The sequence below is a fragment of the Podarcis bocagei genome, assembly GCF_964188305.1.
Source record: "Podarcis bocagei genome assembly, chromosome: 8".
Taxonomy (NCBI): Eukaryota; Metazoa; Chordata; class Lepidosauria; order Squamata; family Lacertidae; genus Podarcis; species Podarcis bocagei.
In genome coordinates this window covers 86,254,258-86,270,606 of record NC_138133.1, presented here as the reverse complement: position 1 = coordinate 86,270,606, position 16,349 = coordinate 86,254,258, and the positions used below count along the sequence as shown (strand labels likewise).

At 43.3% G+C, this 16,349-nt stretch overlaps 1 protein-coding gene across 2 annotated transcripts in view; it reads left to right on the top strand.

Annotated features, from left to right (window-relative positions):
- TRAPPC9 (trafficking protein particle complex subunit 9) overlaps positions 1–16,040 on the top strand; it is a 298,285-nt gene extending 282,245 nt beyond the window's left edge. For both annotated transcript variants that reach the window (XM_081204403.1, XM_081204404.1), the window contains exons 22-23: positions 10,373–10,596; positions 13,984–16,040. In XM_081204403.1, coding sequence (XP_081060529.1) covers positions 10,373–10,596; positions 13,984–14,163 — 404 coding nt within the window. In that variant the 3' untranslated portion in view covers positions 14,164–16,040. The remainder of the gene's footprint in view (positions 1–10,372; positions 10,597–13,983) is intronic.
- Positions 16,041–16,349: the final 309 nt, after the last annotated feature.

Here is a 16,349-nt window from a genome sequence, read left to right as displayed (position 1 = left end):
AAGATGGAGGGCATAAGGAGAAGGGGACGACAGAGGACGAGATGGTTGGACAGTGTTCTCGAAGCTACCAGCATGAGTTTGACCAAACGGCGGGAGGCAGTGGAAGACAGAAGGGCCTGGCATGCTCTGGTCCATGGGGTCATGAAGAGTTGGACACGACTAAACGACTAAACAGCAACAAGCAGGCCAGTGGCTCATCAGCCCAGCATCATGTTCTCACGGTCTAATTTTATTAGACCAACAGAGAAATTACCCTTGATACCCGAAAACATTTATCATTTGGTCCATTATTTATTTATTTCATTAAATTTATATCGCAGCCTTCCCCCCAAAGGAGCCTCAGGCAGTCCATACAGCTTAGAAATACCAGCATGGAAAAAAATATACGGATTCAGTATGACAGCAGCAACGTCCCCCCGCTTCATACATGGCTCTTAGAAAGGTTGGTGGATGACGTGGTTTTTGTTACATGGTTTTGAGATGGAAATCATTCCAGGAATAATCTTACGGATGCTGAGTGTTGTGCTCCCAAACTGAGGGGGCAGAAGGAAAGTCTGATCTCTGTATGTGAGCTCTTTCTTTGCTAGGCTAATGATTTCATGGTACTTTGGAAGGAAGTATGACATATCCTTAGGAATCTGGGATTCCTTGGAGGTCCATGGATGTTTGGTTTTTTTACCGCTTTTACTTAAATAACAGGTCAGCTTCCCAGGTATGGCTATAAGACATGATGTTTTCAGCTCTAAAAGTCTTTTCTAATAGCCTGGGGCACATATCATTGCATCTCACTGTTGTGGTATGGGTTAAAAGACAATGTTTGGGGAGGAAATAAAAAACCCCTGAATAATTTGCAGACTGAGCTGGTTTTTAAGCAGAACACTACATTTCTGAATAGTGCAAGGAGGTGATTGAAAGTCGCAGACTGTGTCCAGCAGGGCATCAAACTCTAATGTGGACATAATTTATTGTATTTCCAAGTGTACTTTATACAGTTTTTGAGCCAAGAAACACGCTACAAAATGCAAAGGTGCAGAATATGAAAAATAATTGCATTCTGATCAGTCAGTCCAGAAGGTGCATATCAAGCCAATTCACATTGAAATTAATAGAAATCAAAATGCCAGTAACCCCAAATACATTGATAAGGTCATCAGGGTGCATGTTTATTAAATGTAGAATGGTAATTCTCAATAACCATAACTGGTTTACTCCCAAGTGAGTGGGGTTAGATTGCAGTGTCGTTTACCGGAGTCATATACCAGCCCAGGTTCTATACCATACAGTGGGTAGTATCCAACAAAGTAGAATCATAGTATTGTAGACTTGGAAGGGACCCTGAGGGTCATCTAGTCCAGGCACGTCCAACTCCCTAGAGACCGCGATCTACTCCCAGTATAAAACAACTGGCAGTGATCTACCCATTGTCATTAGAGTGGGGGGTGGGTGGCCAAAGTTGTTGAGCTTTTGGGGGGGCAGAGTTGTGGAGGGGGGATCCAAGACTTTCAGCAAAATGCTTTCTTCAACCAACGATTGAACACTCAGGGACTGACCAGTTGATCACGATTGGCCTGCTGGACATCAGTGATCTAGTCCAACCCCTAGCAATGCAGAAATATGCTGTTCCATATGGGGATCAAACCTGCAACCTTGACGTTATCAGCACCACACTCTAACCAACTGAGCTATGCAGGCTGGTTCCATTACTGCAAGAACTTCCAACTCTGCAACATAATTTCCTCTTCTTGTACTCCCTCTGAATCCGTTCTGACGGTTCCCCCAACTCTCAGGAGCAGCTTTGGGGAGAGTGCAGGAGGCATTTGTTGTGTAAATGGAAATCCTTGCACTAACGTGACTACTTCATTGGACCCCACCTATTTATACAATAAAAGCACCATAAAAAGAAACTACATCACAATTCAGAATCATAACACAATGGTTTAAGCAGCAAGAGTATTTTTAAAAAGTCTTTTTCTAGTGCAGTGGTGGCCAAACTTGACCCTCCAGCTGTTTTGGGACTACAGTTCCCATCATCCCTGACCACTGGTCCTGTTAGCTAGGTATGATGGGAGTTGTAGTCCCAAAACAGCTGGAGGGCCAAGTTTGGCCATCACTGGTCTAGTAAAGGTAAAGGGACCCCTGACCATTAGGTCCAGTCGTGACTGACTCTGGGGTTGCAGCGCTCATCTGGCTTTATTGGCCGAGGGAGCCAGCGTACAGCTTCCGGGTCATGTGGCCAGCATGACTAAGCCGCTTCTGGCAAACCAGAGCAGCGCACGGAAATGCCGTTTACCTTCCCGCCGGAGCGGTACCTATTTATCTACTTGCACTTTGACGTGCTTTTGAACTGCTAGGTTGCCAGGAGCAGGGACTGAGCAATGGGAGCTCACCCCGTCGCGGGGTTTCGAACCGCCGACCTTCTGATCGGCAAGTCCTAGGCTCTGTGGTTTAACCCACAGCGCCACCCACGTCCCATCACTGGTCTAGTGCCTACAAAATATTGATGTTGGTTCCCCACAAAACCTGCTGGAGTAAGAGTTCCAGAAACAAGTTCCCACAGATGGGAAGCGACTCTCTATGGTTTCCATTTGTCTCACTTTGTCACTTGGACACAACCTTCGTATGCAAGCAGGCTGATGTGGGAGCAGGTGTTCTTTAAGCACCCAGCTGTGTAAAATGGCATTTCTTAAAGCAAACATGTAGCTTCCATTTGGTTTTGCAGTGAGGGTGCCTGAGCCAGCCAGCCCTCAAAGCCCAGGGAGCTAAGCATTTTTCTTTCCAGTGAACATCACCCAGTGCGGAGATTTAATTGAAGAAAGCTGTACGTTATCCAAACCTCTACAACAGTCAAGAGATTGAATTGCTCCAAAAGCGAACACTGATCAACGCTTTGCCAAGGATAGATTTGGGAATTAAATGTGAACTGATGAATGAAAGGAAGCTAATGGAATCCAAGTGAACAAGTTAAAACAGCAAAACCAGGCTTTTGAAACAGACTTTTCCTTTCTTTCTTTGTACCAAGCACATAATTAATAGCCGCAGAGAACACTTACAGTGATAATCTTAATAAGATAGGATTTTCCAACTCTATGGACTCGCTCTAGCATGGAATCCCAATGCGGAACCAAGACCAGAAACTGATATTTAATAGAAATTTGAGTTTTTTAAGCAGAGGTTGGATGGCCATCTGCCGTGGATGTTTTAGTTGAGATTGCAGGGAGTTGGACTAGATGACCCTCGTGGGTCCCTTCCAACTCTACAATTCTATGAATTTCCATAGAATTTGTCTGGAGGGAGGAGCTAAAAAGAACAACCCTTGGAACGTTCTGCTATTTTATGTGGAAAGCCAACTTGTTTGTTTGCTTTAATTTGAAGGGAGGCATATAAATTTATGAAATAAATTCAATATATGTGAAAGGGCACTTTGAGAGAGAGAGGGATTGTTAACCATAATGTACTGCCTGACCTTTCCGTGAAAATTGTAAACCACAATTGTCCTTGGGTCCATGCATATGCAATGTGGAGTCGCTCTGTCTCATGGCGAGAGCCATAGTCTCCATGGCGAGAGCCCAATATATTTTGCCTTGAAATTAGAGTAGAAATCCATTTTTAAAAAACCCCCAAAAACTTTAAATGTCAATAAGGAATTATAGGGCTGCACTCATGTCCTTATGTTAAGGGAGAGTTAACTAAATTGCATTCCGCACTATAGCTTTTTTCGAGGGGTGTGTGTGGGATACTTGTTACAGTTTATAGCCAGACAATAGTTCCACCCATTACTGTCAGAATTTGGCATAATCTCATTGCCAGGGGTTCTACAATTAAAGCAAATCATAAAAGTGATAATGGGAAAGGAAACCTGTTTAGTCCTGAGGCTAAGTTGACATTTTTGTGTGAATCTGCATTATTTATCCTGATTGTAGCAGATGTAATGTCATAAATATTTTTCAATAGTCTGACAAATTTAGGGCCAAATCCCCACTCACTCCTTGAACGAAAGTACACACCATCTTCATTCAAGCTAAAGGCATATGAGAGAAACAGGATTATGCCAAAGAGAGTTGGAGCGAGAACATAGCCCTGTTTCACACCATTCATTATAGGGAAGGCGTCTGAGGATGAGCCGTCATAATTGGACGATGCCATTCATGTTCTTGTGGAAGGACACCATCATCTTGTGAAGCTTTGGTGGGCATCTTATTTTTTGAGCAGTGTTTTGTGGTAGGGGTCCTTGTTTCCAACACTGCAAGAGCACTTTCTGGCGAACCAGAGCAGTGCACAGAAATGCCATTTACTTTGTTTTTTTAAAAAAAGATTTTTATTGAAGTTTCACAGATTATATAATAACAAGACAAGTCATTAATACAAACAAACAAAGAAACAAAAACAAGTATAATTTCAATCCCTTATTTTCTTGTAACTTACTTCCCCAACTTCCTCATACCTCCCCTTTCTGTATTCCAGTTTCCAATTATTAATTCAGCAAATCCTCTCCCTTATCATCCATTTAAGTTTTTAGCCTTTCTTTTATTTTCACTTAATCATTACAGCTAGAAACCACATAATTTCTAAACCAACGTCATTCTAACATTCAATAATTTTACAATGTTTCCTAAGATAGTCCTTAAAGAAATGCCGTTTACTTTAATGTGCTTTGGAACTGCTAGTTTAGCAGGAGCAGGGACCGAGCAACGGGAGCTCACCCCGTCACGGGGATTCGAACCACCGGCCTTCTGATCAGCAAGTCCTAGGCTCTGTGGTTTAGCCCACAGCGCCATCCGCATCCCAGCTTCAAATCCCCACTCGTTCATTAAGCGCTCTGGGTGATGTTAGGCTAGGCTCAGTCTCTCAGAGTAAGAATCACATGCACCATCTTCGGCTTCTCAGAGGAAAGATGGGAGAAAAATGTGATAATAAATCTAGCACTGCATACAGTCAGTAAGACATACAAATGCACTCAGCTACCACAGGATATTTGGTACTTAACTCTTGCTGGAACACCATTTGGGCTGGCTTGCCGGCTTGCTCAATTTTGAAAGGAAACAAGATGGCACTAATTAAATGTAAAAACATTTGTTTTCATGCATGGGAAGGTTGCCAGAAATCAGGCTGCTTGAAAAGATTATGAAAAGCACTGGACTGTTCTACAAATTAGTATTGGTGTTTTTTTCTAAAGTACAATATTATTGTAGCTTTGTGTGCAACACTTAACACACACCCACACACCAGTTTCTGCCTTGATTTATAGTTTTGAATAAAAATAAAATTAAAAATAAAATGCACTGACTTCTTCTCTTTTCTCAGACTGTGAAGGCATTGAACTTTAGAGGTGTGTGTCATAAGTATTTATACACTTGGATCATGCATTCCAAGATTGTAAAGAGTCGGTTTTGTAGACCAAAGCTCACTTTTGATGATTGAGCTTAATATATTCAAATATCTCTACTCGAAACCTGTGCCACCTTAATATGACTGCTCTTGTTATGGTTTTGTCTATATGTTTTCTCTTTTTATCTCTAGCAAACACACTGGTCTTTCTCTCGAAGCTTAAATTCTAGCTATAAGGGTGATGAAACTGACGTGAAACGCATACAGCAGATCTAAAGCAAAAGCACAGACATGTTCAGTAACTAGGAGACTTGACTGTCATGAAATAACAGTTTTTGTGTATGTGTGCAAGTAAAAGTGGCTGCCTGTTTGGAAAAATTGAGGGAAATGATTTATGCAGGGGGGGCTGAAGGAGCATAGAGCATACTTTGGGGTATCTGGTGCACATATTGCATAAGCAGTGTTCAAAACGCCTTTGGAAGGTTTTTTTGCGGGAGGGACCCATAGCCCAGAGCACTTCTATCAAATGTGACTAGTCAAGCTGAAACAAGAACTGCCAGGAACTGCTTCCGACTTCATAAAGAATACACAAAGGAGAGACAAGGTACTTGCCTAATCTAAACATCCAGGAAAGAAAAAACCCAGCTTGATTTGTACGCTGCATTAGTTTGCAGTGGGGCAGTATTTCGCTTAATCCCAAGTCTTTCCCCAGATGTTTGGAAAATTGAAATGGGCATAAACATAGTCAACCAGCATCTAATTTATTTCTACTCACGGCCCTAAGAATTTTCCTCATGTTCTGTTCCAAGTTCAGGATGAATTGTAAGCAAAGAGGTAGGAAGGAAGGAAGGAAGGAAGGAAGGAAGGAAGGGAAAGAAAGAAAGAAAAAAAGGAAGGAAGGAAGGAAGGGAGGGAGGGAGGGAGGGAGGGAGGGAGGGAGGGAGGAAGGAAGGAAGGGAAAGGAAGGAAGGAAGGAAGGAAGGAAGGAAGGAAGGGAGAGAGAAAGAGAGAGAGAGAGAGAAAGAAAGAAAGAAAGAAAGAAAGAAAGAAAGAAAGAAAGAAAGAAAGAAAGAAAGAAAGAAAGAAAGAAGCAAGCAGGTTGAGGTCACTTTTCTAACTTGTGCCAGTTAGCAGCTAATAAAATGGCAAGCACAGCTGGTGTCATTGTAGATCTTAATGTGTGCTCTTACAACTCGCTACACAGGAGCCGATAATGGCAGTGAAACACTTGTTTAAACATTTCACAGCTTTTTTTTTTATCCATGCATGTGATTCATCTCACCTAGATGTACCTGTTGCTTTGCTGTTATTTTTAAGCAAGGGGTCTTCCTTAATAATAAACTTCAGGGGTCCACTGTCCCTCAGACCTTGTGGGGGGCCGGACTATATTTTTTTTGGGGGGGGGAATGAACGAATTCCTATGCCCCACAAATAACCCAGAGATGCATTTTAAATAAAAGGACACATTCTACTCATGTAAAAACACGCTGATTCCTGGACTGCCCACGGGCCGGATTTAGAAGGCGATTGGGCCGGATCCAGCCCCCAGGTCTTAGTTTGCCTACCCATGGAATAGAAGCTTCTGGAAGCCTACCAGGAGAGCATGAAAATAACAACTCTCCTCAGCACATGGTTTTCAAAGGTTGCCGTACCATCTCTGAACCTGGAGGTCCCATTCAGCTATCATGGCAGAGAGCCATTGATAGGCCTGTCCTCTGTGAACTGCGGTTTCTGCCTTTAGCAGTTCTTGGGCCCATTTAAGTGTTTATAGTCATTCAGTGTGTAGAGTTGGCCTGATCTAAGAAATTGTTGTGTGTGGTGTGAAACATGGAGGCAGGCACAATCTTCCTCCACGGATTCATGTTGAAGGCCAGAGAATAAATATGTTGTGCAGGTCATGGACTGGTTGGACGCAGAGGAATAGTGGGAAGAACCAGCCGAGGAACCGCCAAGCAGTGGTGGAGCATATGCCTATGCTGCCCAGGGCTGGCGCACTCCCAAGGGGGGGTGCATGCTCCTGAGGGGCATGGAGGGTGCCCTCCCAGATGCAGTATAACCGCTCGGGTTCACGGAGCAGTGCCGTGCCCTGCAGCTGGGGGCAGAGCAAGCAGCCCACAGACACGGAGCGAGCGTCCGATGGTGGACATTCAGCGCACCGCCCATGACTCCCAAGCCTCCCCCCACTGTCAAAACAAAGGGGGAAGGGGGGAATGCTGCTGGCAAAGCGGCGCAGCTGCCCCCTTCCCCCAACGGCTCTGGGTAGGCTTGGGAGTCACGGGCGGGCAGCACGCCAAATGTCACCCGCTCAGCGAAGACACCCGGGGCGGTTCTCCCTCACCGCACCCCCCCCCTTCCTCAGCCCTTGCCACCAAGAGAAGAAGACTCAGAGCCCAGAGAGTGGTAGTGGCACAATGATAGTTGGGCAGAGGGAGAAGACTGGAAAGAGGAGGTGTCAGAAGCTGAAGAAGCAGCAGGGCTTAGTGAACAGGGAGTGTCTATGGTAGAGAGAAGTCCAGAATCAGAGGCTGAAGCTGAAGCAAGAGAGTTGGATGAGGGAGGCCAAGAAGCACATATGAGGCAAGCTGGTGAAGAGTCATAGGTGTCTTTCCCTACTGCTGTGACAAGCTCCCCTCTGCCACTTGTCTCCCAGAACCAGCAGAGGCATGAAAAGGGCAGAGGAGAGCTTGGCTGCACATAGGCATAGTCTACAATTGCTTGGGAAAAGCCCTGGAGAGGAAGGGAAGGGTCTTAGAAAGTCTCTTGGCAACTGATTCAGGATGCCAGACCTACCAGGGATGAGCTGCTGTGTTCATTAGCCTTGACACTCAGCCAAGTTTGTGAAGATCGTGTTTTTGCTAATAAAGGGTTAACTCCAACTTTGAACAGTGCGATTTACTGCTGGTTCGGGACAGTGCAGTTCAGTCCATTGATTGTGCTCTGCTGCACAACTCTTCCTCCCGTGAAAGGCAGTCATATCCATTGTGTTCCTCCCCTTCTGGTTTGACTTTCTGCAGTGATGCTCAGCTTCACTTTCTTCTCGTTTACTGAAATGCTAACAGTCATTTTTTTAAACATATCTGAATCCGAGCAAGATGAATATAGCACTCACCATTTGGCTGCTGTACTAAAGATGTAGAGCTTCTGCATGTTAGAGCCAACAGTGATTTACTCCCAAAGCAACACCAAGAGTCATTTCAGCTTTTATATGCCATCTGTGTTAGCAAGTAGCAACGACACCAACTGGACTCTATGCACGGAGCTCTCTTTCATTTGCTGCTGAAAAATATGAAAACAGGTCCATGTGGTGCAATGGGTTTTTTCTGTGTCAAGGGAAGAATGAAACTTTGAAATACTTTTGATGTTCTGCTACCCGCATAGGCCTGTGCAAACATACTTTGATCATTTGACAGGAACCGCTGTCTTTACACTTTTATAGGTGGCTAGTACTGCGGCTGAGTTCAGGAAATAATTAGTGCCTCTACACGTACACGCCCTAAATCAATCAGTCTAATTGGCTGTGAAGAATATGAAATAAATTGGTTTGATTAGAGGTTACTGTCTTGTGACCTTTATAGTTTAATTGGCTATGGAGGAAGGATGCTTGGAACTGTTGCATGCGTTGTGATGTTGGCTACCAACAGAAGAAAGGGGAAAGTTATGTTTCGTTCATCATTGTTGGAGCGCAGGTTGTATGGGCCACCTGACTGGTCAGCTTTCAATAAAGGTATTTTATTTATTTATTTGTTTGTTTGTTTGTTTGTTTGTTTGTTTCCTGCCCTCCCCAGCCAAAGCCGGGCTCAGAGCGGCTAACAACAATAAAAGTAACACAACATTCTAAAATCCATTCATTCTAAAATCCATAGTACATTGTCGATTCTGAATGCCAGTTTGACACTAGCAAGAACATAAAAGAGCCTTGTTGTCCACCTATTCCAACATTCTGTTCCCACAGTGAATAACCAAATGCCCATGGGAAGTCCACAAGGATCTGCCGTATTAATTCTCATTTGGCACTGTGATACATTTCACAAGAGGAAACATTTCAAAAGTATGTAGAAATGTAACTCTGTGACATTTGGAGAGAGTGCACAGAGATCTAGGATGGGATGGTAGCTGGTTTTTTATATTTTTATATTTTATTTTTATTTTTTATTAATTAATTAATTTATTAATTAATTAATTAATTAAAAAGTTACTTTATTTTTGGGATGCTGAAAACAGGTACTAGCTGGGTAGCTCAGGTAGTGTGGTGCTGATAACACCAAGGTCACAGGTGGTTCAATCCCCGTAAGAGACAGTTGCACATACCTGCATGGCAGGCGGTGGGCTAGATTTTTTTCTCAGGGCCCCTTCCAACTCTATGATTCTGTGTTATATCTATGTGACTCTTCTCCTGAACGTGAACCATGTGCAAAGTGGGGGAAACGTCACTTTCAGTCTCTTTTCCAGAGATGTGTGTGACTTTGGGAAGACAGCTGCTAGTGAGTAGGGTTGCGATAAAAGATATTCCAGTACCTTAGAAGCATGCTGCCATCTTCCCACTCATATTGCAGAGTAAAAAAAAATGGAAAACAGACTGAGTGCGTGCTGGGGGAAAAAAACCTAGGCAAGCTTTTCTTAGTATAGTAGCATTTAGAAAGCTATTTTCTTTTGCTTAGTGGGTATGGGTGAATATTTGTGTTACATTGCAAATTTGGCTGCAGATACTTTGCTCCTATAAGTCACCCTGAAAACCTGGTGGTTTATTCTTGGCATTGCCCAAATGTCCATTGTGTTAGTTCTAGAACCAACAATTCAAAACTCATTAGTCATCATGCGTCTTCTCCCAAACATAATCACAAGGTGTTGAAAGTCGTGATAAAGGATGATAAAGGTCAATGTTTACACAGTATAGAAAAATGTTTTATACATTGCTGGGTAGATGTGGTTCCGGCGTGTGAACTTTCCAATTTTAGTTGGTTTATTTTGGTGCAGTGAGACCGATAAGGATTCAAAGTTCCTGAAGCACAACTTATTGAGTTTGTCATTTTGGGTCTTTGCTTCGCAGATGTGTCGGTGGAGGGAAAGCTCTGTGACTGCGATGTTGTAGCAGATTGCACAGTCGGGGACACGGTGAAGCTGGAAGTGAAGCTGACCAACTGGAGCAAGCGCAGCGTAGGCCCCTTCTCGCTCACGGTGATCCCCTACCAAGATTACCAAAATGGCGTCCACAACTACGATCTCCAAGATGGCATCACTTTTGTTGGATCCAACACCTTATATATCGATACGGTAAATCCATAAATGACCATATGTTGTCTGGTTCCGCATTAGAATGTTGAAAAGATGTTGAAAAGCACGAGTTTTCTGTGAAAGGTATCTTGGCATATCTCATCCATTGCATCATAGATCAAGAAGTAGACTTCAGTGCTGGATATATCTGCTTCCTAGAGGGTATCACAGAGCTTATGCTAAAAGAGATACAGTGGTACCTCGGGTTAAGAACTTAATTCGTTCTGGAGGTCCATTCTTAACCTGAAACTGTTCTTAACATGAGGTACCATTTTAGCTAATGGGGCCTCCTTCTGCCATCACACAATTTCTGTTCTCATCCTGGGGCAAAGTTCTTAACCCGAGGTACTATTTCTGGGTTAGCGTAGTCTGTAACCTGAAGCGTCTGTAACCCGAGGTACCACTGTACCTATATCAGCCACCTTTTAAAAATCTAAACTTAAGAAAATCCTTTAGCATTCTACCTTTCAGTTTAGAATTTACTGTTTTATGCACGGTCCCCTGCTGAATCATAGAATCGTAGAATTGGAAGGGGCCTTGGGGTCATCTAGTCCAACCCCCTGCAATGCAGGAGTCGTCCAACCAACCTGAGCCCCGAACCCACAAACCTGGGATTAAGAGTCTCGTGCTCTACCGACTGAGCTATCCAGTCTCATCCAGTTATACGCCACACGAACGTGCTTGACTCCTGGTCCACACATGGGAAAGAGGTTGCAAAGTGGCAAGTGGTGACCTCCTTCCTCAAAGTACTTATGGGAAGCACTTGTGGAAGGAAATCACAAATGTTTGTGAACTTTGATGAGTGGTTTGAACTGTACAAGTTAAGCCAAGTTTGCCAAGTATGATTTTCTTCTCTGACATGAATTGTGATTGAATTGGAGTGCTAGCAACACCACCACCACCACCATCATAATTGCAGAGCAGCTTTTCAGCTGATTTCTTGAAGAAAGCCTTGAGGAAGCAGGGATCATTCCCTTTGGGGTGCCTCCACCATTAAGGTTGCTGGTGTAAGTAAATGTTTTTCAAGTTGGAGATACAGTAGAACTTGGCAATGAGCCTACAAAACCAAGCAAGAGCTGTTTGAAGAGGCCAGAGTGCCGTAGGAAAAATTGTTCCACGAAGGGAGAGGAACACAGTGTTCTGGTGTTTACATGCTAATTCCATAAGCCTCCAACCTGTAATAGAGGAATTTGAGTGCTTGGTGCTAAAAGAGAACATAAAACTTCTAAGAAGACTAGTGGAACAGTGAGAACCAGGGAAATATGGTTATCCTTGGATATGAGCTCTATAATATAGACAGAGCAGAGGAATATACACATGCACAGAATTGTGATGGATGCTGCTCTCATCCCAAACCCTAGAGATGAAGAAAGACATCAAGGCAGTAACTGAAGGAGAGAATGTTGCATTAATGGGTGATTTCAGCTGCCTGCACATTGACTAGGTGAATGTAGTGGCTCTTGTTATATTGTTATTGCAGCCACTGCTGGAAACTGGAAACTAACCCTCTGAAAGGAGGTGAAAAAAAGATGAATTGGAGCAGAGTCACACATTTCATCTCTGTGAAACGTCTCCACTGTGCACTTAAGTGCTCTTTTCACATTAGAAATGCAAATCCGAACTGCGAGTGAAGTTAACCTTGTATTTGAAAAGATGTATCTCATGCACACGCACTCATTAGGAAGCCGAGATTGGCGGTGCTGCTTGTTGAGTGTGCTTTCATTAGCAAACCCTGGTCTGTGTGATGTAATAAACGAAAGGCCCTTAGAGAGCAGTCAGGGAAATCTAAACCAAACCTCTTTACGGAATATTGCTAGACCAAAAGCTAAGCTGATTTTGCCTCAGGTGGTTGTTTAAACTATATCTAAAACAGCCACCAAAGGCAGAGGATGCGTAGCTCTCCGGTTTCTACTATCTGGATTCTTCAAGTGCTATAGCTGGGTGACCCTGGCAAAATGGGCATTCATGGCTTAATCACTTGTCTGCCTACTGCTGCTCTTTGTTCCAGAATCAAAGCTATGAGAGAGCCCAATTCTCCCCCCAAACCCCCACTTTTACCTTGATTGATGTTCCCTTTGGCATTCTCTGGGCTGCCTAAATCCAGCTACTTTAGTAATAACCCTTTCACTTTGTGCCAATATTCCCCCCCCCCCCAAGTAATATGTTACACCAGACCCGACGCTTGCCAATTTAAAAGCAAGCAAGCCAGTGCAATTCTTCGCGGCTCTCATCCCGTCTGTAACAACCTGCAACTCATCTTTCAACGTGTCCCCGTTTTTACCATTGATATACTCCAGACTTGTAGTTTCAATCGGATCTATAATAATAAAGGGACACCAGAGCTTGGTTTCAGTGATCCATCTGAATTTTGGAAGAACAAATAGGACCCATGACAAAGTTTTGTGGTGAATCTTTATTCACTCCAGGATACATCCCCATAAACTGCAGTAAAGTTCACACACACAAACCCCCGGTCAACCCTCTTCTCCTCCCAAATGCGGGCTGATTGAGCAATCCAGTTCCCTCTTGTTTCTCACCCCACCTCCAGTTTTGTCATCTCCCACCCCAAGTCACAAAAGAAAAAACACCTTGACATTTTAGAAACCCTGGAGTTTCATAGGCCGTTTAGGGGTTTTTCAAAATGATTGGTTTCATTTAATTCACCACCTTATATGTTATTAATACATAAGGAGTCCCCATCAAGAAAGTAGAAATTTCTGCCCTTAGGTGACCCCATTTCACTTCCTAATGACAGGCACTCAGTTACCCATGTTCACTACAGGGCCTCGGACAGAAATCCTCCCCCAGTTCCACCTGGATATAGGAAGAATTGAACCTGGAACCTTCCGTGTGTAAATGCTTTGCTACTTAGCTATAATCCTCAGCTGAATTTTTAAAGTTTTATCCCCACCACCCACCGAAATGTTTGGAAGGAACATGATCAGGGGTCTGGAAACCAAGCCTTATGAGGAATGGTTGAGGGAGTTGGGTCTGTTTAGTCTGGAAAAGAGGAGACCGAGTGGAGATATGATAGCCATCTTCCAAGGGTTGTTACACGGAGGATGGAGCAAGTTTCTCCTGCTCTGGAGGGTAGGACCAAAGCCAGTGGATTCAAGTTTGTCGGAATCTGCTTTCCTGTCAACACCAGGAAGAACTTTCGGGCTGTAGGAGCTGTTTGACTGTGGAACGGTCTCCCTCCAGAAGTGGTGGACTCTCCTTCACTGGAGGTTTTTAAGCAGAGGTCTGGTGACTTCTCTCATGTATGATCTACTTGATTACCCTGAGGGTCCCTTCCAACTCTACAATCCTATGATTCTAACTATTGATCTGCTGCATACAGATAATGAATATTCTACTAAAATAACTCCCTCCCCCCATCTCTTGCAGGTTAAGCCAACAGAAAATTCGGTGTGCATTGGAGCCCTACTCTTTCTGTACACTGGCGATTTCTACTTGAACATCCAGTTCCACGAAGACAACTCCAGCAGGGAGCTTCCACTCTCGTGGTTTTGCCTGCCCAGCGTTCACATCCGTGCTGCGCAGCCCGTGATCCAAACTAAGATGTAAATGTACCGTATAAAACAGCATTAGTCGCCATGCTCAGGAAGGCTGGGCGTTACCTCCACATGACCTTAGTTTGTTGCTTTCCAGTCTGATGTTTTCATTTCTCTCCCTCCCTGTGAAATGCATTCAAATACTTCCCACAATTAGCTGGTAGTTACTGGAAGCTCGTTTTGTTGATTTGAGAAGAAGTGAATGAGTATACTAGGGAACACAATTTTTCCTTATTTGCGTATGGTTCTTACAGAATAACATTCCTTTCTCTTTCCCCCAAAGATCTTACATTGTTGCTGAAGTGCAGCACTGGGCTTTAGCAATCAGTTTTTAAGATGCAGACTTAAAATGGAGTAACGGCTAGTATATTAATGCTTGTCTAGATAGGGGGCTCCAATACATTCTTGCAATATGGGCAGAATTCCTAAAGCCGCTTCCTTGAATTTTCAGCAATATTATAGAAACTTTCAAATATACCGGAAATGCAGGTTTGTAATGCAAACTCCTTTGAGCTGCAAACTTGGGTCTAATCAGCAGGATCACATTTGCAATATAAAATCCACACCAACTTCATAAAAAAGTGCTTCATATTTCAACCACAGAGTGTGCTCGTTATTAGGAAGCAGAAAGTAAATTCCTGTTGGCTTCATCATATGCACATTGGGATCTGAATTAATTCAAAATGGTGTTAATCACATATGTTAAATGGCAGCATTGCAAGCATATCTCTTTTTTTTGGTAGAGGAATTGCTTCTAAGCAAGTGACACAGGTATTTGCATGAAGTGTCTCTTTCTCCTCACACCACCTTGTTCCCTAAGTGCGCATTTTCATGCGATGTAGCTTTTGATCTGGCATCAACTCACAGTGCTCTGGACTCCTGGGGCAAGAAATTAGGACTGTGCACTTTTGTTTAGAAGTTGCCTGACTAGTGGGAAACTAGAGACATCGCCTGCTGAAAATCCCTGCACTAACCTTCATTTCAGGATGGCTGTCTATCCTTCTAGGAAGCATTAACCCAATAGCCAGAGAAGTGACTTTGTGCTTTCTTCATCGTGTTGCCAGATGTGTAATGGCAGGCTTTCTCCTACTCCTTGCCTTGGATGGGCAGAAAATATTGTGCTCTCTCGTCTACTAATCCTGATCACTTATCCTGATTGCGCCCGATAACATTTACGAATGGCCTAATATTTCTGTATCATCTTTGCTCTTCCGTTTCTGAACTCTTCCATAATACCTGTGAAACAGCATGTGGACTGCAGGTGTATGCATTCTCTCCAGATTGCAGTCCATTCCGCTGCTGCTCTCTGGCAACATCTGCTTCCTAATAGATGCCACTCTGTGCAAGGTGACTTTTGAAGTCTGTTCCATTACAGAAATGTAGGATCTAACCTCCCCCTTGTTAACTTTAATGGATTATCTGCTTTGGCACTCTGTTTGCCTGCTTGCATGCTACCGAGTGAGAAAGGGTAACTTTGCAACGCTGAAGATTGTTAAGTTTCTGGCCAGAAGTACATTTCCTATTGCGTTATTTCACAGATCTGTATTCTGAAGGAAGCTGGTGTAACCCCAGCTGTGCTTAATCTCTGAGCCATTAACATATTAGATTCCACAATTGCACTTGCAATAGAGTTTAAATGCAGACTGTTTTCCAGGTCTTTCTCCTTTTCTGGAAACGTAGGCAGATTTCCCCCCTCCAAATCTGTAATGGGACAACTTTCACCTGTAAATCAACTGTAAACCCCAGTTAGATGAGTTAAGCCACTCTTTGGTTTTAAAACTGTTACAAACTGAGAGCAGAATTTGGTCCGTTGTGTGTACATGCTGATATATGCTGGTGAAACTCAAATCGTATGTTACGTTGAACTTGCCAAATAAATATTTGTCCATCTGCCTCCCTCCACCGTGTATGATTTTCCACTGTGGTTTTACTGCTTGTAATTATGTGACACCTCGGCTGCTGTTATCACCTTGCGCCTTAACAGAACAGTATCAAATTACCCCTCGGTCTGGAATTCAATTTCACTCTATTTTATCTAGCGAAATTGGGCTTGTTAAATGATAAAGAAAACAATAGATGCATATGGACCAATAGGTTTTTTTTTTTAAAAAAAAAAAAAGCGACAACAACCACCATGTCTTTATAGGAAAAAAATCCTACTTTAATGAGCTTATAGTCTAAAAACACAAAGGTGGAGGA